We start from the raw sequence: 27,573 nt of genomic DNA, 5'->3' as shown, positions 1-27,573 counted from the left end.
CCTACTTTGAGCTGTTTTTGTATATGTTCAATAAAGATTGTTAAAAAATATATATATATATATATATATATATATATATATATGGTGCCAAACAAGCGCCTAAATTAAACTGAGGGCAGGGGTCTCATTTAGCCAGGTCAAAGTTTTGGGTAATGGTGTTTTTCTGTCATCTTGTGGCATTTTTAAGTAACTACAGACCTTTTTGTGTGAGTGTTTCACTACTCGTATCAGCAGAAAAAATGGGCATTGACTTTATATCAAGTATGTTTTCATTGGATTGCACTGAAATGGCACTAATCTGTTCCAGACCAACAAATTAAATAACAAAAAATATAGAATTTTTTCGTTTTATTTCTTTCCGTAGAAATATAATAAACTCTAATAAAATGTAATGTTAAGGAATTAACTTTTATAAAGTATAATTACTGCACATACTGTAGTATTCATGTGTCGGATGTGTGCCTTTAAGGGGTGTGGCCTGGTAAGTGATGTCAGGAGCTGGTTGTCACGTTGTCCAAAATAGCTTCATCTGTGCAAGAATCGTGGTTGACAGCAGCTCCCCGGTAGTGCTGTCTTTTGTTTTTGTGTTTCACTGATTGTCCCGTTCCATAAAGACATGAGAGCGCACTTGAACCCGAACATCTAATTTTGAACAAAATTACAATAATAATAATCAAGCTATAGCTCATAGCTCGAAAAGGTGGTTGGACTTGTAAATCAAGGGACTGCCATATTAATGCATGTTGGTAAAAGGACCGAGTGATACGTGATTGTACTAACAATCAAATAAATATGTGTGATGTAGTGAAAACTGTGCACAGAATAGGAAAACAGAAAAGGTTATAGCAATGCTACCAATTTGGTCAACCTTGTTTGCCTTGAGTGAGGTACGGTGACAAAAATTGATCATTTTTGCAAAGCACGCTATTGAAATTGTTGACATTCTAACCAATAAGATCCTTGTTAAAACATGACAACGTGAAATAACACCAACGAAAAATGTGTGATAGTTTTTATTTTAGGCTTCCTTAAAATTAATTTTTAGCAGCATTCTGCTCAATTGTTTACACATTTTTTTAATGCTAAGTTGGCTTTTATTTCAGTTCATAGTTAGAGTTGTTAGTTGTTTCAGTTATTGTATTAATTGTAGCGAGCTACATTGTAAATGTGAGATGCTTTCAATGGGTTACAATCCCAAATGGTCAGTTTGTCAGTGCGTGAAGAATGATTCTATGCCTTTTCTGTTTCTTTATCAGCAGGCTCTTGAGCTCGCTTTGTTGGGTTGTTGTTGTTGTTGTTCCTGAAACGCAAGCTGAACTCTTCGGACAGAACCCGGCAGAAGGATTTCTGTGGGCAGGATGTATTGAAACGAAAAATAAGAGAAACATTGTTGATGTTTCTTGTTGTATTTATGACTATGAGATTGTAAACAAGGACGCTTCAATTCATGGGTGTCCAAAATCCAGAATTTTTGGCCTTACCAACTTTAACAGAAAACTGATGTATCAGTTTCTTAAAAACAAAATAAAAACAGAACTGTTTGATTGATTTATATTAGCACGTTTGGTGAATGTCAATGTGGTCCTTGCATCCATCCATTTTTTCCTGTATGCAGTATGTGGTGGAAAAGTTTGGATGACTCTGCTTTAATCTGACCACTTGGATGAAAATGCAACTCCGGTGACGCCATCGTACCTTCTGCTCCGCCGCGCTGCGGCGACTCCTGGACGCGAGCTCCAGGACGGCCAGCAGTGTTCCCAGCGTCAGGCCCAGAGCGAGCACCGCAAACATCCCCTTGAGACTGTGAGGCTGCACAGCTGTCGCCTTGGCCTTGTCCGCGATGCAGCTGCTGGCCCACCATTTGCTCTGCAGATAGGTCAGCTCGCCCGCCTCGCTCAGCTGCAGGATGGCCACGCTCAGGTTCTTTATGATTGGAGATCCTTAGGGGAGGAGCATTCATGGTTGGTCAGAAGAAGAAAACGCATTTTTCTTTTAAAAATCATCTAAGGTGCACTCAGAGATTTGTTTTTAAATACATTAAACATGTTTGAAGAAAATCTGAAAACATGCAATGACGAAAAACTAGGCTGTGCAGTGATCTCTCACTTATCGTGGTTTGCCGATTCTGGATTAATTGCATTGCAAATTTTTTTTTTTTTTTTGCATATTCATATCATGCATAATTCACCATATGGCATGCTATTGAGTGTATGCCGTCATTTTTTTGTAGTAAAGCAAAATCCTTTGTAGCCTCAAACATGACAAATGTGGTAATAAAATGTAGCTCGCAGTACTAAAGATGATTACTGTATGTTTAAGAGGTTATAAGGTGTTTAAGAGTATTAGAAAGAATTCACGGTATACGAAGATAGTAGAGGTTAACAAGAGTGTGGAGAATATGAATAAGCATCTAGAGAGGTTCATACTGGTTTAAAACAATTAGAAGTACTGTAATTTCTGGACTATAAGCCCCTCATGATTATAAGCCTCTCCCAGTACATTTTTAAAGGAAAAAACATTGCGCACATACATAAGCCACACCTATCTATAAGCCGCATGTGCCCACTTCAAAACAAGAGATATTTACAAAGAAAGACGGTACTCAGAAAGAGTTTTCAAAGTTATAACAATATACCTTAGCTTTTCTTTCCAAACAGTACATGTGACGCGGCAGTAACACAGTAGCAATACGGTAGTAACACAGCACTAACAGGGCTGGGTAAAAAAAAAAAAAACATACTGGTAAAAATCACTGAGACACGGCAGTTTCACAGTAGCAACACGGTTCAGGCCACCTGCTTTTATTACCTCTGAAAGCTTTTTTCGTCATTTTAAATTGCTCCAGTTCTTCCCGCTGCTGTTTCCAGCGTCTCACCAGCTATTCATTGATGCCAAGTTTATGTGCAGAAGCTGTGTTTCCTTCTTTATCGGCCCGCTCGATTGCTTTTAACTTGAAAGCTGGTGTCTCCAGGGTCTGTTCATGCTAATTTTATCCATGCACAAAGCGTGAAGTTACCTTAAATTTGCGTTTTCCTCGACACATATATTCCACCCGTCTCACTCTTACCTTTTCTGCTCGAGCAACCCTGGCTGCCATTAAAAAGATGCATAAATTAGCCACATCACTGCATAAGCCGCAGGGTTGAAAGCGTGCGACAAAGGTCGCGGTTTATAGTCCGGAAATTACGATAATCCCAAAAATATGTTAGCTACTTCCTGTACCCAATTGTGGAAATAGAGAGTTCAACATTTTTTCAACATTTCAGTTTTCCTGATTTTTAGGCCTTGACTAAAATGGCACCCAGTGATAGACGTCGATGTGGAAAATTAGCCCTCTCTGCCCTACTCTACAAGAATTTGAGTGCCTACATTCACAGTTTCGAGTTACTTAGTCATGATTACAAGATCTAAGCAAATTAGTTTGCAGCTAGCGGCTTTGGTTGTGGTGTGGAAAGCCTCACGATGACCCAGTCGGGCACATTCCAGCCATCCGGTGGCTTTAAGCAGATATATTTTCGTCCTGCAGTGGCCCATTTAGCGCATTGAATATGAATCCTCACCAAGTGTGGCAGCAATGCTGTATCCCCTCATGCCGACCACCTCATGCGCTCTGACAAGGTCGCAGTGGCGCGCCACTGCCAAGTCCAGTGACACAGACTCCCCGATGAAGGCAAAGTTCCCCTCCTTTGCACGCTGGATGCCTTCATCCATGGATGATACCAGACTTTTACTTCTCTCCATGTGCTCGTAGATCCTACGATACACCGGGTTGTCTGAATTCTGGGCGAGGAAGGAAAAGTCCAGAAAGATAATTAGCTGTATAAAAATGCGGCGGAAGCTCGAATACGCTGGGGTGTGGGCCATAAAAAATGGCAACAACTACTTTTTTTATAAGCCATTTACAGTGGTGCCTTGAGATAAGGACTTATTTTCAAACCCTCCATGACCATATTCGTGAGAAGCAAATGAAAAATATGTGAGAATAATTATGTGAGTAATTACAATGTAAATAAATGAAACATTATGCCATATTTTAAAAGAATTTAAAGGTGTTGTTTGTGGTGTGTGCACCTTGGCCACCTGGGGGCAACATAATAGAGATATAGGACATATTGAGACATATCCCCAGTAAGCCATAGTTATTTTAGTTTTTCCTTGCAGAGGATAAAGAATATGTGCTTGTATCCTTATACTGTCTGTCTAGATGTGTTGTTCCACCATTTGTGATCAAATATCCATTACTTAAAGGGTTATAACACAGCAACCGCAATGCTATTCGTGAGCCCGTCTGGCGAGAGGCAAGGTGCACTCTGTTCGTCAGACAATCACAGTTTATCATCATCATTTTTATTAAGCAGCGAACCGGATGAGGAACAGTTCGTCATCCGCACCTTGAAGAAGCCCAGCGTGGAGGAGGCGCTAAGGCAGCCGTATTCAATGACGTCCTGATTTGCCAGGTCCTCGAATCCCTTGACACTCAGCTGAGTGGATTCTGGGTTTTTGGACGAGCTGAGGTTGGAGAAATAACAAGCGAGGATCACCACGGCAAACAGCCACCAGCTACAGCAGACGACGCGTCCGGAGAGTGCGCGGGGGTGCGGACCGGCACCTGGCAACGCAACACATAAATTAGCCATGTGGCATTCCTCCCCCACAAACCTCGTGACGATAAGCGGATTGGATGGATGGATGGATGGATGGATGGATGGATGGATGGATGGATGGATAGTATTTCCACCAATTGGCGCCAGGCCATAGACCACTGTGGTCAGCCAGTCGGGTGCTGCACGATGACATAACCCGCCTTAAAAACGTGGGAGCAGTATCAAGTATGTGACAATCGGTGCTAGATAGTGACGGGACCCATATTTTTTTTTTTTTTTTGCAGCAATAGAAATATGTGGAAGGCAGCTATATTAGTTAGTTATTATTAGTGAATTTCCCACCAGTAGGAGGCAACGCTCGGGGGCGATGCATCATACAGGAAGGGGCTGCATGTTGATCTATCCTAACATTAAAAAAAAAAAAAAAATCAAATAGAGTACAGTGGTGCCTTGTTATACAAACGATTCAACTAACACATTGTTCGAGATAGTCATCGTTCGGATGATTTTTTTTTTCTACTTTGAGTTATGAGCAAAACCTTCGAGCTAGCGAACACAATGTGATTATTATGGGAAGCTTCATAGATTGGCTCACAAATAACATCAGTGTTGTGTTTGAACTAGCCATCCAGCCATTTTCTTTGCCGCTTATCCTCACAAGGGTCGCGGCGAGAGCTGGAGCCTATCCCAGCTGTCATTGGCCAGGAGGCAAGGTAGACCCTGAACTGGTTGCCAGCCAATCGCAGGGCACATAGAAACAAACAGCCACACTCACAATCAGACCTACGGCCAATTTAGAGTGTACAATTAATGTTGCATGTTTTTGGGATGTGGGAGGAAACCGGAGCGCCCGGAGGAAACCCATGCAGGCACGGGGAGAACATGCAAACTCCACACAGGCGGGGCCGGGATTGAACCCAGGACCTCAGAACTGTGAGGCCAACGCTTTACCAGCTGGTTCACCGTGCCACCGTGTCTGAAATACAAGTAGTTTGAACACAACGGTGGAGCAAAGCACTGAGAGCATATAGCATATAGCAGTACTCATCAGCATATTATCTTATCTGACTAATATTACTGCATCTTACCGAAGTGCTGAATGCCTTCAATTACTGTATATCCGTATGCCTACTGTATATTAAACTTTCCTCAGATGGCAAAGGCCAGAAAGCGTAACGCAATGTTTAATTAGTGTCATTTCTTTACAGTCTGTTTAGTTATGTCATTAGTGTTTGTTTTTATACAGTAAAACTTACAAAACAGTTAACGGCTTTTCATTTTATACATTTCAGTGGGGAAAGGTGACGTAAGATGCCAGTGTTTTGAGTTAGAAGCATGGTCATCAAACAAATTAAATTTGTATCTCAAGGCATCACTAATTACTTTTTTAAAAGAGCAATATATTGTATGAGTAAAATGTGCATAATTTCTGAATTCCCAATAGCTTTGTGCCTTGCTGTGATTGGCCAGTCAGTGTTGCCAGTGTACGGTTTAGCGAAAGAAAGTTGAAAGAAAACATATCAAAGAAAGATAAGCACTCATAAACAAACAGGCAAAAACCTCCATGATGTCCAACTGCACTCTCTACCTTGCAGCGTTAGCGCCCCAGCAGCGTACCACAGGCTGTGTGGAAAGCTGAATGTGTTCTGTTCGTTCTGCGGCTGACTCCATTCACTCGGGCTAGCTCTGGGGAGGGGGAAAAAAAAAAATTAAAAAAAAAAAAAAATAATATATATATATATATATATATATATATATATATATATATATATATATATAGTCAGCAGCAAGCAATGAGTTGTATGTTTTTATAAAGTACAATATAGAATTCAATGTAATTTTGGTTACTAAAAACAATGCAAACATTTACACGGTGTTGAGTTTTTTTTATGGGATGTTTTAACAGACTAATGGCATTTCCATTCATTTCAATGTGCTTTAATTTATGAGCGTGGTCATGGAGCAAATTACACTATATCAGAGACCCAAAGTAGAATGTCCATTATATGTTCAGTTTAAAATGTTACTTCAAGCATTGCTGTACAATCCGTCAGCACATATTATGACCAACCTGGCCACTATAGAGATGCAGGCAGCAGTTACCAGGTAGGCAATGATGATACCGGCCCAGGTCTCTGCGGAAAAGGGAGTGAGGAAATCAAAGAAGCCCGCGCCCTCAGAGATGTCCTTCCTCAGCAGGATGCTTATTCCCGTCTGCATGAAGGGTTTGCTCATCCCCACCACCTTCTCCCGAGCCGCGGTGAGCGTCAGCGGGGCGATTGCCAAGTCGGCCTCCTGTGGGGAACCTTAAAATCAAGATTATTCGTATAACTTGATGGCATTCTTTTTGTCATTTTCTTACCCCTCGCACCACTTCGCCCACCATCCCGTTCCAGTGACCGTTGTCATCCTGTCTGCCATATGAGGCGTCCTTCACCAGATGCACTTTGTACCTGAAGTCCAGCTTCTTGGCAACTTCTGCCAGCAGGTCCATGCAGAAGCCTTCCAGTTGTGAGCCTTTGGACATCGTGTAAGGCTCTTGCTACAGTTCAAAGGTTAGTACAGTGTTATTAACATTTAAGTGTTATGCAGAATTATGAATGAAAAAAAAAACAGGAAGGTTACCAGGATTGTTGTAACTCTCAGCTCAGATTGTGCTGATAAAGAGGGAAACAATGTAAGTGTTACAACCAACACTTTTTCCAAATATTTTACTGACACATTTTTTTTTGGTCCTCTGCTATATTTTCCCACTTTTGGCCAACACAAAACTAAATGACCTTTCTAATGCTGTGAACATTTGCACTTATTCAATCGTTATGGACTTAAAAAGGATGACTTCAGCTGGAGAAAAAAAAAAAGATTGCCTCCTTTCTGATTCCCCCCCCCTCTATTTTTTTTGGGGGGGGGCATTTTTTTCACTTAAATATGGTTTCCGAACACTCTGTGGCCTGACCAGACCAAAAAAAAAATTGTAAGAGGTGTGTCCCAATAAATCTAGTATAATCTAGTATATGTCATGTCATTATCCAAGCCGCTTATCCCCACAAGGGTTGCGGGAAAGCTGGAGCCTATCCCAGCTAGCTTCAGGCGAAAGGCGGACTACACTCTGAAATGGTCACCAGCCAGTCGCAGGGCAGATTGTCACGACCCATCGGTACGGAGGGAGGACCCAAATGCAGGACTCCGTAGACACAAAGGTAGTTCGGGAAAAGTGTTTATTCGGTCCAAAGTCGGGGATCAGGCAGACAGTCAAGTGGGGCAGCGGTAATCAGGACGTCGGGCGTAGAGAGCAGATCCGCGGGCAGGCAGGGGTCGGCACACGGAAGATCGATCAGAGAAGGCAGGAGTATCAAAGACGTCAAGCTTATGGGGTCGGTACACCAGGGTTCACGATCAAGAATACGGGAGTGCAGGAATGGGGCATGAGTTGCGACGATCTGGCGAAGAGCAGTCGTCCACTGGGTCCTAAAAATACAGGGGTTAATCAACGAGGATGAGGCGCAGGTGTGCGCCTCCTAATCAGCGCCGGTGTGCTGGAATCGCCCAGCCAGGGCTGGACCGCCAGGAACATGAAACAGATAGGCACCATCACTGAGCGGGAATCGATCGCACGCTGCTTGCACCAAAGGCAGGCTTGTGTACCACGACACCATCAGTGACTCAAGCATAAAAGTAACACCACGTTTCAAAAAAAGAACATCATACCAACAGAAAACTGTGGTGATGGCAGTGTGATGGTCTGGGGCTGTGTTGCTCCATCAGGACCTGGAATACTTGCTATGATAAATGGAACTATGAGCTCTACTGTCTTCCCAAAAATGCCCGGCCATCTGTTTGTGACCTTAAGATGAAAGGAACTTGGATTCTACAGGAGGACAATGATCTAAAACACACCAGCAGGCCAATCTCTCGATGGCTGACGAAAAACAAAATGAAGACTTGGGAGTGGCCAAGTCAAAGTCCTGACCTGAATCCTATTGAGATGGAGTGGCATGACCCTAAAAAGGCAGTTCGTACTCAAAAACGCTCCAATGTGGCTGAGTTGCAACAAGGCGAGCTCCCACGCAAGCTTGAGGACCCTGCCGAGGGTGTCCATTGTTCCACGGCCAGGACAAAAATCACATTGCTCCTCCTGAATCTGGGATTCGACTTCCAGACAGATGCTCCTCCCCAGCACCCCAGAATAGATCTTACCAGGGAGGCTGAGGAGTGTGATCCTACTGTAATTGGAACACGCCCTCCGGTCCCCACGACCAGACAAAAACCTTTAATACCTTCCTCAAATTTTTTACAAAGGTCTTAGAGTCATGAGTGATGCAATAAATAAAATGATGAACTGACTTGTGTTCGTGGCTAACCAGTTCCTTCTGCATCAAAACACCACAGCAAACAGTTTCTAACAAGACAGGCTTACTCAAATGTATGTACCAACACTATTTTCATTTGTTATTGGGGGGGGGAATCCTGATTTTCAATCTTGACGCAACAAAATGCCGACCGACTCTCACATTGTACCCATGCGTTGCTGGGCCAGCCCATAAAAAAGGGCAAAAGACTGAATACTGCTTGTGTTTTCCTGGCTCATGTTTTGATTAAATGGATCAAAATCAAAGCTTGCTTTGTGCATTTCAGGTGGACAATTGGAGGGCACAACTATTGCTTTCCTGTCTCCTGGTGATCCAACCACTCTGGTCTCTTGTTGAGGCCGCACTCTTCAGTCTGCAGTGGCGTGTCCATTCAAGGGGTGTCAGTGTCATGGCACTGGGACACGAGAGGCCAGTCAAAAGAGTATCTATCAAAAGCGCTGGTTTGGGCCAAGGACCTCTCAGATCCTCCTTTTCAAAAAGATGACACTTATACAAGCACTTCCAACCCCATGTAGTTTAGACACACAGTCCCTTTGTATGCTCCCTCCACCCCCAAGGCATCAACATTGTTGATTTATGACTATTTTTGCATGAAAAGTCAACTGCTTTTCTTCTTTCTCAGCAGTTGGACAGGATATGGAGTGCAGAGATGCAGAGTTGACAGATTGTGCATTTATGTCATCTCAGAGCAAAAACAACATATTGAGAGTTTGGCAACGGGCAAGACGAAGTTGCCAAATACTGTGACCGGGTCACATTTTGGCATGTTTGGACCCAGGGACAAAAAAAAAAAAAAAAAAAAAACCCTCATCATATTTGACATAATGCCTCTTCTGGTTAAAATCTGTGCACTATGAAGCGACTGAAGGGACCATTTTTCCTTTTCTTTTTGTTTTTAACAGTATCAGCCTTATTCGGTAAGAGGTGAGCTGGAGCCTATCCCAACTGACTGTGGGGAAGAGACAGGGGTACATCCTGGACTGGTTGACAGCCAATCACAGGGTACATATGAAGAGTTTGTTTTCAAAACGAGACATAGGCATTTTTTTCAGATTTACGAAACTCGCGCCAGAATTATCCAGATCCGAATGGATAATTTTGGCGCGAGTTTCGTAAATCTGAAAAAAATGCTCGTTTTGAAAACAAACTCTTCATATAGACAAACAAGAATTTACACTAAGTCACACCTATAGCCAATTTAAAGATGTCATTAAATCTAGCGTGCATGTTATTGGAATATGAAACAAAGCCAAAGAAAATCTACAATTCATACCCAGGACCTCTGAACTATGATGCATATGTCCGACCCACGCATTCATTTTGACAGGAATCATTTTAGACACAGATCGATGAAGAAAAATACAATGCAAAAAATACTTCCACAACAAATGGTTATTGTTGTGTGTGTGAGGTGAAATGCATGTAAATAGTGTTAGCTGGGCAAATTCCTTACCTGCAGTGCATGTGCCAGTGTTGAAGAGGAACACAGCAGATAATACAAAGACAAACAGCATCCTGATTTTATGTTCCTTACCCTATAATAAAAAAAAAAACATGACCATCATATAGAGCACATGTTTTTTTTAAATAATAACACAGATGCAAATTGCAGCTTACCTGTGTGGGATGTCCTCTACAGTGAATTTGACCACAGCTCTAGGATGTCAGATCACAGACGAGCTGAAGTGAGCCACCACCGAGCCAGCAGTGACACTTGGTGGGAGGAGATTGTGAAAGTATGGGTGGGGAAAAAAAACAAAAAAAAAAAAAACAAAGGTAACAGATTATGGGAAAACTGCACTGTTCAATTACATTGGTTGTGTTTCTGGGGTGCTTGGTCAACGAGGAAATTAAACAACCAAGTATAGTCAATCTTTTCTTGTCTGCCTAGTTTTGAAAATTGATCTCCTGGCAAACATTTTACTTACAAATGTTAGGTGGCAGCGAACTTCACACCAAACATATATTATATTTTAAATATATGTTATTATATGTTAAATATATTGTGGGGGGGGGTTTTGCCAAAAGAGGAGGACAAGTGCTTACTTTAAGATTTTGTCATTCCCAGTTTAAAACATGAAACAAAACCAATTATGTGCTGATAACGTATGAAACTCTGCTAGCATACTGATAAAAAACAATGGAAAACAGCATAGAGGGGTTCACAAAACTAGTATTGGCATTGCAGTTGTTATAACCAGTTATAAAACAGATGTTTGAACACAACCAGTGCAGCAATACGTGTATGTACACTATAGCAATACTCACAGGCATACACAGTATTCGTTGTCTGTGGAAAAACAATGCAATGTATTAATTTTGAATTATGAGCATGGTCAAAGAACAGAAACTTAAATCAAGGAACCTCTGTAGTAGTAATGAATCACCAAGTAAAAAATGTAATCAAATGATTAATAGAAAATTTGAAATTGGTATTTTAAAGGATTGCAAAACTGTGTCATACACACCAGCATTTTAATTTAATTTATAGGCTTTTTTTTTTTCTTTACAAGGGGGAGAGGCAATAAAACAGCAATTGTTGCGAATGAGATTTGGGCGCTGTGGCGATTCCCACCGCGTGACTGAGTTGCTACGGCCCCACAGGGTTGCTTGTTTTGTGAATTAACGGGCAGTATTTTTGCAATGAGCCTGGTTTGTTTGTTTTTTTGTTTGTTTGTTTGTTGGTTTTGGCCGGTGAATGTTGGTGATGCCAGATGTCTTGTGTGCATTTGGATGACTGAGAAGAGCGGAACTACGCGTCAAGAAGCCCCTCACCTCACCTCACCTCACCCACCGCAAAAAAAAAAAAAAAAAAAAAAACTACTCGCCGATGGACAAACTATCGGTTTACTTTCAAACTCACTTTGTAGCAATCGAGTGACGTCATGCACGCTGTGATCCATAATCCCAGTACAGTACTTCATAGTGATCAAAGGCGCTTCTCTCATGGCTCTCATCTAACTTAATATGAAAGGTCGGGTGAAGCACACTATGGTGTGTGTGAAGAAGGTCTTGTCGTTTTAGTGTTATAAAGTGTTTTATGTTTTGAGTTTGCAGACGTCACATTGCATCTCATTGTATGTCTTTCTTGGTGTTAGCATTTTTTGTTTTGCCTCGTTTGACCCTGTCTGCAGCCAGGTCGGCATGGCAAAAATTTAATCTGTTCTCAATTGGATCAAATGGATAAAGGTTAAATAAATGAAAACGCCAAATTTGGATATTGCAAAAGTCGTCAAATAGCCAGGGTTCGGTGTACTGTATTCATGATGAGGACAGAACAAAACCACATGCCTTGTTTTTTTCTCTCATCGGGTGTCACGTTATTGCCGGACCGACGAGTGCTGTGACCTCGCGTTGCTAAACCGACCAATCACAAATGGGTGCGCGTTGCCCGCGAAGTAGAGCTACGGTCTTTGATTGGCTGACTGCGTTTTTTCCTTCAAAAAGGGGCGTATTTTTCGAGCCAGTTTGACCGAATATTTAGCCATATCAAAGGTACATTAATTTGATATCTTTGCGGTTACGCGACCGCTTGACTACGGGCCGGGACCTCTGGGAAGGTTTCAGTCACCGCCATGTGAACAGCCAAGTTTCAGTGTTTATTGGTAACCGTAAAGGTTGCAGCGAGGATGACGCCGCGTCGCTCCCGAAATGACCGGCTAGCTAGGCTAACAGCTAGCATGTCGGCCACCGCCGCCGCGGTGGTTCGAGCCTGAGCTGACATTTAGCGAGGTGCTTTTTTTCCCCTTCCTCACCCTCCCTCCCGTTTGTCACTCGCACCGCTGAGGACCACTTTTCACGGTAAGTCGGGCAGACATGTTTGGCGTTTGGAGTCTTATTCGAGAAATTATTTTGCTGTCGAAGTCGTATGTGTGTATATATATTTAGTTCCCTGGACGACTGAGTAACGTTATCGTAGAAATTGTTGCGTTTTGTATTTGTTTGCCGTGTATGAACGCAATGGACTAACTAAAGGTGAATACAGCAATGTCATGTCAAATGTAGACAAACATTTGAATTCCGCACGTCAGCACGGTGCCTAATGTGATTTTTTTTGTTGTTGTTGCTGCTATCGGCATAATGTAATTGTGTCGCTGTGCTGTTGTGAGCTCAAAATGGCTGACGGACGTTCAGCTACTCGGGTTGGTATTTAGCGCTTCTCAACCGAACTATACACAGCATAAGGAGTTAAAAAAAATGCATTCTCCCGAATGTGATTGGACAGAGAGGAACGCGACACCGGTACTGGCTCCCAATTGGAGCAATTGGCACAGAGAAGGGGCGGGTCCATACGGCCAGGGAACTCGCACCGGCCAAAACATTAGGGATACCAGTACACCCCCACAAGAGCCAAATACAATTTATAGCAAAATTTTTACCTTTACAAATACCGGAAAATCATTTTAAATATAACGAACCTGATTGTCACGCCAGTAAGATTGTATGATACGTTTTAGCTACATACGATGATGCAGTGCCATTCTTTCATAGAAATAAACATTGTAATATAGCACCTTCCAAAGATCCATCAGTATTTGCATTACAGTTGATCAAATGTAGATACTAAAGTGGATGTGGTGTATTTTCTCAGCTAAATAAATTGTTGATTAAACCTGCAGTACTCAATTATTTTTCCCTATCACCCCAGTCCCCATAAAAATGAGTGTATTAAAGTAACAACAACAGTTATTAGGTGTTTTTACGTTTTCATTAAAAAATAAAATGAAAAAAAAAAATCACAAACTGTGCCCTTTACACACCATATTTCTTGTCTTGTGAAAGGTAGCCTGTTTTGGCGGGCAGGCGCTCTGGAGATTATTTTATGCAAGACATTAAAAAGTCATTTCACGATAATAGGTCCCCTTTAATATTGTTGAAATGTTGTTACTTTGTCACAACTCTTAGTCACTGCATTAATATATTTTCCTTTGTGTGTGTGTGTGTGTGTGTGTGTGTGGTGTGTGTGTGTGTGTGTGTGTGTGTGTGTGTGGGCAAGGTAGCTGCTCTAAGCACCCCCCCCCCATGCAGAAGGCGAGGGGGTGGGAATGTAAGAAAACTGTAAGTGGACTTAACATGGGTCGCGGCCGTGGCAGAGGGCGAGGCAGGGGCAGGGGCTCGGCGGGCCAGTTGCGCTCTCCCTCGCCCTTCAGACTGGAGCTCTCTCCCTCAAGGGAGACACTGACATACGCTCAGGCGCAGAAGATCGTGGAGGTGGACCTGGACGGCAGGCTACACCGGATCAATATCACGGATCCCCTGCCGGTGATCACGGAAGATGAGATGATGGCCCAGGACATCGTGGAGTGCAACAGCAACAAGGAGAACAGCGTACAGACTCAGAGAAGGAAGCCCTCCAACAGCAAAGGGAGAAAGAATGTCAAAAATGTGTCTCAGCAGAACAAACGATCAGGCTCCCAACCGCAAACGGCATCGACCAATTCTCTCCAGCTCCATAGTCCACTCCCGGAGCCCACCTTCCGCACGCTGGGCTCCGTTTGTCCCCCGGACAGCACTCCTTTGCCCGCCACCTACTACCGCTTCATTGAGAAGTCCGGAGAGGAGCTGGACAGAGTGGCCGAGTATGACATGGACGAGGAAGACCTGGCCTGGCTGGAGATGGTGAACCAGAAGCGAGTGTCTGACGGCCACGCGTCCGTCTCCGCCGACACCTTCGAACTGCTGATCGACCGTCTGGAGAGGGAGTCCATCTTGGAGTCCCGCAGCCAGGCGCTGTCCCAGTGCGCCGTGGACGAAGACGCCTTCTGCTGTGTGTGCCTGGACGACGAGTGTCTGAACAGCAACGTCATCCTCTTTTGTGACATCTGCAACCTGGCGGTCCACCAGGAGTGCTACGGCGTGCCATACGTTCCCGAGGGCCAGTGGCTTTGCCGCTGCTGCCTGCAGTCGCCCTCCCGCCCCGTAGATTGCGTGCTGTGTCCCAACCGAGGAGGGGCCTTCAAGCAGACTAGCGACGGGCGCTGGGCTCACGTGGTGTGTGCCATATGGATCCCAGAGGTGTGCTTCGCCAACACAGTGTTTCTTGAGCCCGTGGAGGGGGTGAAGAACATTCCCCCTGCCCGCTGGAAGCTCACTTGCTACCTGTGCAAGCAGAAGGGCCGGGGCGCATCCATCCAGTGCCACAAAGCCAACTGTTACCGAGCCTTTCACGTCACCTGCGCCCAGAAAGCTGGACTCTACATGAAGATAGACCCTGTCCGGGAGACGGGCATCAACGGGACTACCTTCTCTGTGAAGAAGACCGCCTTCTGTGAGCACCACTCTCCCGTGGGGTCCCGACGTGACGGGTCCGGAGATGAATCAGTGGAGGGGAGACTGGTTGGGGGCAGGGGAAACAGGGGGCAGCGGTCATATACTCCCAGCTCCCCCAGTCCGCCGGCGAAAAAGGAATCCAAGGGCCAAAAGAAGAAGAAAGGGCCCGGTGGGTCCACCCGTCGATCAAACGTGCCTGTGCTGCTTGTGCCTCAAATTCCCTCTCACAGGTGAGACCATCACCATGCATTCCTTTTCACAGCTGAAAGGAAAAATTATGCCACTGTCACAATTATAAAGTTTCCACATCTTCATTAAAGGTCTCTAACATTCTTCCAATAAACACGATGGATAAAGAATTACAGCACATTTACCGTACACACTTGTCACATTTGTTAAAATCACTTGGTTTGACAGGGAGGATGGTTCCCATGCAAATGACAAGTATAGCTTTCATTAACATGACAATTATGATAATTTTGAGACAACCAGCTTCCCAGTATTGCTCACTAAGCAACTTTGTTAGTATATTTAGTAGGCTTTACGCGATCAGGATTTTTGGGGCCAATTTTCTTCTTTTCCTTTCAGTTTATCCTGATTAGGGGTTGCCAAAGCGTGTCATCTTTTTCCATATAAGCCCATCTTGTGCATCTTCCTCACTAACACCCACAGTCTTCATGTCCTCCCTCACCACATCCATCAACCTGCTCACTTTGAGCGAGAACCTCAACATCTTCATTTCTGCTACCTCCAGTTCTGTTTCCTGTTGTCACTTCAATTCCACCGTCTTTAATCCGAACATCATGGCCAGCCTCATCACTGTTTTATAGACTTTGCCCTTCATTCTAGCGGAGACTCTTCTGTCACATAACACACCAGACACCTTCCGCCAGCTGTTCCCACCTGCTTGGACCAGTTTCTTTACTTCCTTATCACACTCTCCTTTGCTCTGGATTGTTGACCCAAAGTAATTGAAGTCGTCCACCCTCGCCATTTCTCCCCAGACCCTCACTCTTCCCCCTCCACCTCTCCCACGTGCATATATTCTGTTTTACTTCGGCTAATCTCCATTCCTCTCCTTTCCAGTGCATGCCTCCATCTTTGAAATTGTTCCTCCACCTGCTCCCTACTTTCACTCCATATCACAATATCATCTGTGAAGATCATGGTCCAGGGGGAATCCAGTCTAATCTCATCTGTCAGCCTATTCATTACTACCGCAAACAGGAAGGGGCTCAGGGCGGATCCCTGATGCAATCCCACCTCCACCTTAAATTCTTCTGACACACCTACGGCACATCTCACCGCTGTTCTGCTGCATTTCTCCGCCACACCGGACTTGCACGTGCAGTACCACAGTTCCTGTTTTGGTACTCTGTCAGAGGCTTTCTCTAGGTCTATAAAGACAATGTAGCTCCTTTTGACCTTCTCTGTAGTTTTCCACGAGCATCCTCAAGGCAAATAATGCATCTATGGTACTCTTCTAGGCATGAAACCATACTGTTGCTCGCATATACTTACTTCTGACCTGAGCCTAGCCAATCACTGAGTTTAAAAAAAACAACCAATTTCTGGATGACACCTCTGTTTGAGGAAAGACGACTCTCGCGTATACCTGGGAATTATTGTATCGTCTCTGCAGGCTGAACAAGATCTGCACAGGAGTGGAAGTCCAGCGAAAGAATCAGTTCATGCAGAGGCTTCACAATTACTGGCTACTAAAGCGACAGTCGCGGAACGGGATGCCTTTAATACGACGACTTCACTCCCACATGCAGGCCCACCGGACTGCTGAACAGGTGTGGAAAGAATGTGGCCTAATCTAGTACTGTGATTCCCAACCACTGGTGCCATGAGAAATTCTCAGGTGTTCCACGGGAATTTTGCAATTTTAGCAAGAAACGTGAATTTGATGCAAATAATTTGCTTTTGCGAGCCACATAAAATGATGTGGCAGGTCGAGTGTGGCCCCCTGGCCTTGAGGTTGACACCTGTCGTCTAAATGAAGCTCAGACCACAAGATGATAGCAGAGCAAATCTTAGCGCCAAGGAACTCAGTTGAAGTGCGTTGAGGAGCTTCACTTAGACAAATGTATTGCTTTGCAGCCATCTTGTGGCATCTAGAGCCTATTATGATAATTATTTTTTGTTGTTCACACCAGGGCTTGACCTCTATCACCACAAATGTTGGGGGAACAATTTATTTTTTGTGACATTTTTGGTGGTGTACAGTGAGACTGGATATCATTTTAATATGTGTTAAAAGTTAGCACGTTTTTACGTGTTCAGAAAGTGCCGGATGAGAAGCTGTGCGCTGCCCGAGAGGAGCTGCGTTACTGGCAGAAATTGAGGCAAGACCTAGAACGAGCTAGACTTCTGGTGGAACTCATTCGCAAGAGAGAGCGGCTAAAGAGAGAACAAGTGAGTCATGGATGTGATTTTTGAGGAGGAATTCTCACCAAAGCCTGAGCATTCAACCCTGGTATTTTCTTTTCAGATGAAAATTCAGCAAGCTGCCACAGAGCTGAAGCTGACACCGGCGCTAGTGCTCCTGCGGACCACCTTGGAGCAGCTGCAGGAGAAGGACACAGCCAAAATCTTCTCTCAGCCCGTCAATCTAGCAGAGGTTGGTGCATGTGGCAGATCGTTTAAAGTGGGGTTGTCAAACTGATTTTTCTCACGGGCCACATTGTTGTTCTGGTATCCCACAGAGAGACGTTATAACTATGGAACAAAAACATTTAATCACCTCATAATATTTACATCAAATTATGAACTAGTTTTGGAATCAGAAATCAAGGGTAGTGTTTTTTCAACTATTCACATTTGGTAACACAAAAATGCTTGTAATATCTCAACTTGATCATTTATGATAGATGACAATTTGAAATTTTGGTACAGATTTTAAAAATCGTGGAAGTTGACACTCTAGATTTGGCTTCGCAGGCCACATAAAATCACGTGGCGGGCCAGATCTGGCCCCCGGGCCTTTAGTTTGACATCTGTGGTTTGAAGGGACATGTTATTTTTTTTTTTTTTAAATCTTGAATGCTTGCCCTTATTTAGTCAGGGTTTCAGACTTGGGGCGAAGGGCAAGGTACACACTGGACTAGTTTCCGGTCTATTATGGAGTACTTATAGACAAATGAGTATTTGTTCTCAGATTCACACCTATTGATATGGAAAGAAGCCAGAGTACCTACCGATCTCTGGACACATGAGACAAATGTATTAAACACTTAATCATTGCACTGCCTCTAACGTAATTCTCCCCTCACACAATTTTTCCATTTAAGCATAAACTACACTTACATATATCACGTCAAAACCAAAAGCTCAGCAGAGCTGCATTGTTGTTGGATGCCATGTGAATTTTCTTCCATGTCTGTTTTAAAGCTTTGCTCACGTTGTCATTCAAATCATTCACGAGGTCCCAGACTACCTGGAATTCGTATCCCAACCCATGGACCTGTCCACCATGCGAGCCAAGCTGGAGGGACACGCCTACTGCTCCGTCGCTGACCTGGAGGAGGACTTTGAGCTCATGATCTCCAATTGCTTGAAGTACAACTCCAAGGACACCATGTTCCACAAAACGGCCTTGCAGCTGCGTGAGGTGGGCGGGGCCGTCCTCCGCCACGCCCACAGGCAGTCGCAGAGCATCGGCCTGGACCCCAGCACCGGCATGCACATGCCTGAGTCTCCCAATAAGCACGTTTTCCAGCAGTGCACCTGGGATGACAGTGAGTCACAGTTTAAGCATCATTGTTATGTTTAGACTGGCTTTACACCGGATGTGCATTCACTGTGACATGTGTATCCAATTTAATACACTTATACACTTGAAGTGATTCATATCTAGTACGGCTATGTTTACACTGGTGAAACACACGCAACAACCCTCATGCTCAGACGTCCAAATTGCTAAACAACTCCACAAACATCAGCATGGAATTATACAATCCATCCATCTTCTTAGCCACTTATCCTCACAAGAGTTGCGGGAGGGCTGGAGCCTATCCCAGCTGTCAACGGGCAGGAGGTGGGGTACACCCTGAACTGGTTGCCAGCCCATTGCAGGGCACATAGAGACAAACAGCCACACTCACAATGACACCTAGGGGAAATTTAGAGTGTCCAATTAATCTTGCATGTTTTTGGGATGTGGGACGAAACCGGAGTGCCCGGAGAAAACATGCAGGCACGGGGAGATCATGCAAACTCCACACAGGCGCATCCGGGATTGGACCCGGGACCTCAGAACTGTGAGGCCAACGCTTTCCAACTGCGCCACCGTGCCACCAGTTATACAATACATAGATACAAATATTAAACGTTACATAGGGCCTATTTGGCCTGGGCTGATCCGGCTCTCCATTTAAATGAGGGTGCTTTTGTACACTACATTTGTAGCATATTTGGACCACAATTAATTGTGATTGCAATGAAAAAGCATACATTAATTACATAATTAGCTCAGCGCATTGGTATGGTAAACCAAGGGTCGTGAGTTCGTTTCTGGGGCCTCCACTCCCCAAGAGGGGTTGCGGCCGGAAGGGCATCCGGCGTAAAAGCTGTGCCAAACAAATATGAGCGTTCATCTGAGATGGCACGCTGTGCTGACCCCTAACGGGAGAAGGCGAAAGAAAGTTTATTAATTACACAATTAGACTATAAGGAATAACAGTTTTTGTCACATTTTTTGCTTTGATTCGATGAGCATTGTACTGCTCTTTCTGGTATGTGAGCCTTGGCCACCAGCGGCAGAAATCACAATAGAATTTTGACTCGTGACATGATTCAAACTTGGGCTTTTATTTTTGTTCCCAAACAGTCGACTCCCTCTTGGACCCCGACAATAGGCTTCACCTGAGCACGGACGAGCAACTCAAGGCCTTGCTGGACAAACTGGACGTGGTGACGTCCATGCGGACCAGCGGCGGACGAACCAAACGCATTCGCCTGCTGCGGCGAGAAATCAACACTCTGAGGCAGAAGGTGAACCAGCAGCAGCAAAGCACTCAGACGCTTAATGCCAGGGATGATGAAGAGGAGGAAATGAAGGAAAGGAAGAAGACAAAAAGGAAGATGATAGATAATGCAGTTGTATCAGCAGGTAATAGAAAAACTTATTTTGCGTAGAGCTGCTACAAAATAGTCGCATAAATGCTATAGCTGAAAATCTAGTAGTGACCCAGTAGTCAAGTTTTTACTACTGTAATGTATGAAAAATGGTAGAAATTGGTGAATGTCGGGGTAGTTGTCATTTTTTGCAAATAAGGTCATGTTCCTAACCTAATTATCACTTTGGTGTTACTGGTGACAAAACTACCGTAATTTCCGGCCTATAAGCCGCAACCTTTTTCCACATGCTTTCAACCCTGCGGTTCATGTGGTGACGCGGCTAATTTGTGCATTTTTTTTATCACGGCCGCAAGGGGCACTCGTGTGGAAAAGGTAAGAATGAGACCGGCGGAATAGACTTTTACCGGCCCTGTTGGCGCTGCGCTCGCATTAGCGCTGTGCTAGAGTGTTGCTGCTGTGCTACTGGCGTGTCTCAGTGATATTTAAGTAGGTTTAATTTAACCGGCCCTGTTAGCATTAGCTATCGTTAGCTAGCTAGCATTAGTGCCGCCTTTGTAAATATCTCGTGTTTCAATGTGGGCACTTGCGGCTTTTACACGGCTGCGGCGTATGTATCTACCAAATGGTATTTCCTTTAAAAATGTGCACGGTGAGGCTTCTAACCTGGTGCACTCTATAGGCCGGGAATTACGTTAAATTACTAGTATAAGTGTGATAATCTTTAATCTGAAAAAACACAATATCTTGTAGCCATCCATTTTCTTTGCCGCTTATCCTCACGAGGGTCGCGGGGAGTGCTGGAGCCTATACCAGCTGTGAATGGCCAAGAGGTTGCCAGCCCATCGGGGGGCACACAGAGACAAACAGCCACACCCACAATCACACTTAGGTGCAATTTAGAGTGTACAATTAATGTTGCGTGTTTTTGGGATGTGGGAGGAAACTGGAGTGCCCACGCAGGCATAGGGAGAACATGCAAACTCCGCACAGGCGGGTCCGGAATTGAACCTGGAACCTCAAAACTGTCAGGCCAACGATTTCCAGCTGATCCACCATGCCGCCATAGCGTGTATCATTTTAAAATAGAAAATAATGTTCAAATTCAGATTAACGAATTTTAAAAAATGTGTAAAATGTATTTGTATAATTAATTTTAAAAAATCCAATTTGTTACTTTAAATTTGTAAAAACATTGTGCCATCTTTTAAGATTTTTTGTAACCTTTTGATGCAAGCAGTTTAATTTCATTATTCGAATATATGACAGGCTAATTTAAAAAAAAAAAAAGTGAAGTGACAGGACTCGAGACCCCCTTTTTCTAGTTGCTCATTCATTATAGTGATCCATGTTTTTCCTCATACAGACGACTCTCCTCCCATGTTAGAACTCACGTGTCCAGTGTCATCGCCGCTGCCAGGCGACGCCCCGTTGGAACCGCCCGTCCTGGGCATCGTAACGGGAGGGCGACGGTCGCCCGGGCGCTACTACAAGCGCCAGAGATCGTCACGGAGCGGCGGCAAAAGCCACGGTGAGGATGAAGCCGAATTGGGTGAGACGCCGTCTTCCCGGCCAGAGGTCGTGCACGAGGGTACGCCACTGGGAACGCCGCCCGTCCTGCCCGCGGTGGGCGTCGGCCGCCGCACGTCAATCCTGTTCAAGAAAGCCAAAAATGGTGTGAGAGCCGGCAAAAAGAAATTTCCCCCGCAGCACGGCGGAAAAGCGGTGGAGAATCCGACCGACGGCTTGGCCGGCGACTCCGCCGGGCTGCCCCGCGCCAATGTCACCATCTTACCACCCACTCCTCCCTCCCCCTCTTCGCGCCACCTGAGGCCTCGAGGCCACAGCTCGGACAGCGAGGCGGACAAACACGCTAGCGAGGGAGGTGAGCGACTACTTGTTTGTGTCTTGCGGATTCCTGAGAAGGGGAAACGTTCCACAGTCAGGGCCCCAAGAATGCAGTGAGGCTCAGTATATTTTTTCAATACAACCCCCTAAGCTTTTGTAACTTAGCAACATTTCATAGTTTATTGTTAATAGAGCTACAAAAATAGTCTCAAGAAGCCATAGCCGAAAAGACAGAATGTTAGCTATTTTAGAGTCATTTTCCAGGGCTACTTCAAAGCTGCACAAAAAAAGTCCCAAGAATCCGTCCTGGCAAATGAACAGAAACTCGGCGGTTGTGGTTTGAAGCTGTCATTTTGGGAGAATTCAATAGTTAAGACTTCACAAACGTCATGCAGTCATCAAAATTGTGATGAGCATTTTGGGGAGATGTAAATTTTTATTTTTTTTTTTAATGTTCAGGCCCTACAAATGGAAAAGACCTCTCAGAGGAAGATGACGATAACCAAAAACTCAAGTGAGTGCCACATAATCTTTTTTCAGTGGACTTTAATGTGAATTATTATTTTTTATTATTTTAAAGAGTTAATTACCCAACCCCCTCCCCTGTCCCTCCAGTTCTCCAGTGTCCCCTCCCAAACGCAGCCGAGGGAAACCCGCTCTGGCCAAGGATGTCATCAACGACCACGGAGACATCTTGGAAACGGGTTTGTATCGTCGGAGGACACAGTACGTTACAGCCTTAGGCCATCAATATGACATTTGTGTGATCAATGTGTCTTTTCATATTCCCTTACTATTTGACACTGGCATTTTGACCATTTTCCAAAATTCTGGTTTTTGTGTTTCGGTGAGGGCATTGGAGGGTCGTGTCCCTTTTGTATATCACTCAATTCGACATGATTTTATCTCTGTGAGCAGCATTCAGTGATTCCTGTTTACACCAGTAGGTGGAGCCTAGGTAGACACTTTGAGCCTCACTGCTCTAGTAAATAAATGACTCTCCATCCAGTTTCTGAACTGCTTATCCTCACCAGGGTCACGGGCATGCTGGAGCTTATCTATCTGCGGGCGAGAGGCGGGGCATACCCTGAACTAATGGTTTCAAATCCAAATCAACTGTCAACTTTTGTTGCTCTATGTTGTCCACAGGCAAGCCTACGCTTCTTTGTCCAGACAGCGATACAGAGTTGGCCCCTCTGGATTTGGTGTGGGCCAAATGCAGAGGCTATCCATCATACCCGGCTATGGTGAGAAAGAACCCGCGACACCTTGTCGCCTCGGTTCCGCCAAGACACTGAAAGAGCGATTGTTCACAAATCCCTCTCACTGCGGCAGATCGTTGACCCCGACATGCCCCAGGAAGGACTCCTCCATAACGGCATCCCAATCCCAGTGCCTCCCGTGGAGGTGCTCAAGCTGGGCGACTGGAGGCGGATGGAGGCCGGACAAAAGCTCTTCCTGGTCCTTTTCTTTGACACAAAAAGGACTTGGTAAGATCTCGAATGGCCTGACAGAACATGCTGGACTCTGACATGTTGCACTCATGTTTATGTTTCTGACCATAATACATTTTCAGATGTTTTGGAGATTTCAAATTGTTTTTTTTTTTTTCTTCTAAATTTTTAAACACATGATAAAGGGCAGCCGGTGTTGCCACAAAACCTTCAAGTCCGTTTTAAACGTCAGGAATTGCTTACAAGAACATTTATTTTGGTTAATCAGAACCACTTTAAATGGAGGCAGTCAGTAGCGAATACTATTTAACACGAGATTGATTGGTGCATTCTGAATACAGCCACATCTCCAGTTATGGTTTCGATAATTACCCCACCAAGTGATCACGATTCGACAAATTAGACATCTTTAAAATTGCCAGCCCTCTAATTTAAAAATGCATATTTGGCATCTGTGTTCACCGACAATGACGAGCTCATAGACAAAGCACAGAACATCCACATTTGAACACAGAACCATCAATGAAGGCCTGCCCGCTGCATTCCCAACCTGGGGGGGGGGGGGGGGACGACACATCCTCTGCTAGCCGCTGGGACATCCAGGTGACTTTTGCAGAACTTGGATAAATGAGAAAATAGGAACTCATTCTAGGGTCACCACAGTAGCAGTTTCTGCGTGGTGACAATTTGGAGTATTTGCAGATAATCGTGGTAGTATGGCAGTAAGATAAGCCATTCTACCCAGAGGATAAAGAGTATACAAATGTAAGTACTGTTTGTACATGTTTCTGAACCATTGTATTCAGTATGTTTCCAAAAGTTGCCGTTTATGTTTAGTATGACAGTAACTTCAACAGGGAATGGCTTTTGGCAAATTCTTTATAGTTTGCCAAACTACTGCTTATAGTAAAGTGTCTTGAGTTCGCTGTCACCATAGCGGACTCGTATTTCAACTGGCTGTTTGCAAGTCGGGGTGAATTGAGCTCGTGCACCTACGTCACCGAAGTCACGTGACTGGCCATACTGCCGGTCAAGCAAAGCATTGCTCAATGCTAAGTCGGTTGGAGACGACACGAAAATACGTCTTCCAGAGTTTTGTCCGATCCCGTTAAACATTCAGAAGGTGATAATAAACGAAGGTACGTGGAAAAATTAGATTAACTCGGCATAGAGGACCGATATTTAATGCCAAAGTCGATGTTTTTGCCGATAAGAAAGTGGACTGTTAACCCGCTTCCGCTTGTCTTGGAAAACTGGATCCACGCATGGATCTGGTGAGTAAGTCGTCGAGAGTTACACGGAAGAGTTTAAAAGCGTAGAAAAGTCTGGATGCATACAAATACTTTGTTGCTGGATTTGTTCTCAATCAAGAATAAATCCCACATAGTGATGGAGGTACTCAGATTTTTTCAATACAAATACCAATACTTAAATAAATGACCCCTGGTTTGACACAAACTCGCATTCATTAACTATGATTGGAAAGAGGAAAAAAAAAAAGACAGCGAGTCGGCTCCTCTGTACACGGAAGCGTGTTGCGGCCACACATTAAACTTAGGTAAACCTCTCCGTGACAGAGTTTTTTTTTTTTTTTTTTTAAAGATGCATTGCTCTCGAATGACTCCAAAGTGTATTTAAAAAAAAGAAAATAAACCACTGGGATAGGCCTGAGCCCTCGTACACGGAAACGTGTTGCGGCCACGTTAACCTACGCAAACTTCTGTGTGACCGATGATTTATTTTCTTTTTTTTTTAAATACGCATTGGACTCATTTGAGAACAATGCATATTAGAAAAAAAAAAAAACATCTGTCGGGGAGAGGTTTACCAAAGATTAACATTTGGCTGGAACACACTTTGTGTATGTTGTAGATGACTCCCTGTAATTTTCTTTTTTTTTTTTTTTTTAAAGGCATTGTTCTCAAAGCCAATTTGGCATTATAACTATTTCTTGGGAATTTGAGATTGAGAAGAATAATTCATACCTGAAGTGACGCGATCGCTACTCTGTCATGTGTATTTGGTTGGGCACCATCCATCACGTTTAATTGCCAAAATCCATCAATCTTTTCTCATTTTTTCAGATGGTATTCTATTGAATGATCCCTTTAAATATCTGTCTAGTCTGTTGTAACAACCACAAGCACAACAGGTCTCGGCCATTGCGAATATTCTACTCCGGTTCAATGTCCCCCCCCCCCACACTGTCGAGCAGCTCTTTCGACCGGCAATATGGTGCCGTGAAAATGGTGACGTCACGTGTACGAGCTCTATAGGCTCCTATCTCCCAAAAATTCGGATGGCGTGTCGCTCATTTCTCAAGGCGCCACCGTCGCATTTAAAAAAATCAATTTTCCATCATTCATTTTCAGGCAGTGGCTCCCTCGGGATAAACTGCTGCCCATGGGAATGGACGACACCGTCGACAAACTGCGCCTGATGGAAGGCAAGAAGCCGAGCGTTCGCAAGTCGGTGCACACCGCGTACGACCGCGCCATGATGCACTTGAACTGTATCCGGGGCAACCTCAACTTCACGCCCATCTCCAACTTTATATGACTTTCTTGGCGCCGAACCTCAAACGAAATGGGAAATGATCCAGGTGCTCTTACGACGTAGGTTAAGTAGTGGGGAGAGTTTGACTCAACCACTTCAAATCAAATCATTTTTATTTTGTTTTGGCCAAGGTTATTCCAAACGTGTAAATAACGAGCGCTTAAAAGGGAAACTTGCTTTTTGTGAACGTCTCCCTTGACACTCTCGTCACGGCTGTACTTAAGGCACATTATCAACAAAAGACACGAGATAGCGTTTACTATCGCAGTGGAACCTCCAAAAACAATCTGCTATTGTTGACGTCTCAGTTGTTCTGATTTCAAATCATTATTTTTACTACGTATAATAACGTACCAAACGTCTGCTAACTGTACAGGTAATATTTTGAGCGCCATTCCTAAAGGATATCAACCACTGTATGCATCATGTAGCAAAAATAAGATGAGTATTAAGTAGAATTACTCACCCAATAAAATGACCTGACATGGAGAGTGAAGTTTAAAAGGTACTTTATTCCTAAAATAAATACAATTAAAGTATATAAATAATGAGTTAAAGGAAAAAAAAAACATTTCTAGAAGATAAAAATCATATCTTAGAAAACAACTTGTTTTTAAATATTTTTAGGGAGAGTATTGGAAGCTCATGAAGTACTTTTGTCTTTTGCGAAAACTTTTATAAAAATTTCCCCCCAAAAAGCCTTAAATGAGATTCAATGTGAAAAGCAGAGGGGAAAGTTTTTTTTTTGTTTTTTTTTTTAATAAATGATGTGAAATTGTGAATTGATTCTCCTATAATGAGCCCTTTTTCTTGGGTGGGGGTGTGATGAAGAAGTAGTACATAGTACAATTTTCCACATTTTTTTAATGCTAATACTAAATTATGAAAAACAATTTATTATTCGATAATAGATCCTAAATGTTTTGGACTACTGTGATAGAGCGTTGTATAGGCTGGAATCCGATTGTAAAAATTAATGTACGTAATTGGATATTTAAAAGAGCTCAAAATTAAATGGCAACTGTTTGACGCAACACAAAAGTGTGTCGTGGGACCCCCCCCCTCTATAATGAGGCTTCAGAAATGTGAAGTAATACATAATTCTGTCTTTACATGTTTTCATCATTTATCTTTAGATGGGTATATTTAGAAACAAATCCCTGAATTCACTTTACATTGCTTTAATGAATTGTATTGCACATATTAATACTGAGAAGCGAGGACCCGAAGTTCCATATCCAGTTCTATCTTTTATCATTAAAAAAAAAAAAAAAATGCCATCACTGGTGCCTTTTTCTGCAGTGATGTCACTGAAAAGACAAAGAAAAAGCCAATGTTGGAGGTTCTGCTGTATTTAACTTTTTTTTTTTTTTTAATCAGTACACACAA

The 27,573-nt window shown here is 43.7% G+C and overlaps 2 protein-coding genes across 4 annotated transcripts; one reads left to right on the top strand and one right to left on the bottom strand.

Moving 5' to 3' along the window:
* Positions 1-376: 376 nt before the first annotated feature.
* On the bottom strand, positions 377-11,963 carry si:dkey-183j2.10 (glutamate receptor U1). Its single transcript, XM_061832257.1, has 12 exons — positions 11,838-11,963; positions 11,243-11,264; positions 10,592-10,687; positions 10,428-10,509; positions 7,230-7,261; positions 6,967-7,146; positions 6,676-6,899; positions 6,193-6,290; positions 4,392-4,609; positions 3,561-3,780; positions 1,696-1,940; positions 377-1,347 (listed from the first exon to the last, which is right to left on the bottom strand). Exons 4-12 carry the CDS (start codon positions 10,486-10,488, stop codon positions 1,231-1,233), a joined length of 1,395 nt encoding a protein of 464 aa, XP_061688241.1. The 5' UTR covers positions 10,489-10,509; positions 10,592-10,687; positions 11,243-11,264; positions 11,838-11,963; the 3' UTR covers positions 377-1,230.
* Positions 11,964-12,433: 470 nt separating this feature from the next.
* On the top strand, positions 12,434-26,939 carry brpf3a (bromodomain and PHD finger containing, 3a). Of its 3 annotated transcripts, none has more exons than XM_061832252.1 (13): positions 12,434-12,775; positions 13,975-15,474; positions 16,887-17,043; positions 17,534-17,665; positions 17,742-17,870; positions 18,675-18,987; positions 20,079-20,360; positions 21,714-22,211; positions 22,634-22,688; positions 22,790-22,878; positions 23,324-23,421; positions 23,510-23,664; positions 26,001-26,939. In XM_061832252.1, exons 2-13 carry the CDS (start codon positions 13,997-13,999, stop codon positions 26,185-26,187), a joined length of 3,573 nt encoding a protein of 1,190 aa, XP_061688236.1. In that variant the 5' UTR covers positions 12,434-12,775; positions 13,975-13,996; the 3' UTR covers positions 26,188-26,939. The 3 variants fall into 3 exon arrangements, with proteins under 3 accessions (XP_061688236.1, XP_061688234.1, XP_061688235.1); XM_061832250.1 differs by having other exon boundaries at positions 12,436-12,775; positions 21,693-22,211; XM_061832251.1 differs by having other exon boundaries at positions 12,436-12,775; positions 13,971-15,474; positions 21,693-22,211.
* The last annotated feature ends 634 nt before the right edge of the window (positions 26,940-27,573 follow it).

The sequence above is a fragment of the Syngnathoides biaculeatus genome, chromosome 10, assembly GCF_019802595.1.
Source record: "Syngnathoides biaculeatus isolate LvHL_M chromosome 10, ASM1980259v1, whole genome shotgun sequence".
In the NCBI taxonomy this organism is placed as follows: Eukaryota; Metazoa; Chordata; class Actinopteri; order Syngnathiformes; family Syngnathidae; genus Syngnathoides; species Syngnathoides biaculeatus.
This window is presented reverse-complemented; position numbering and strand designations above follow the sequence as displayed.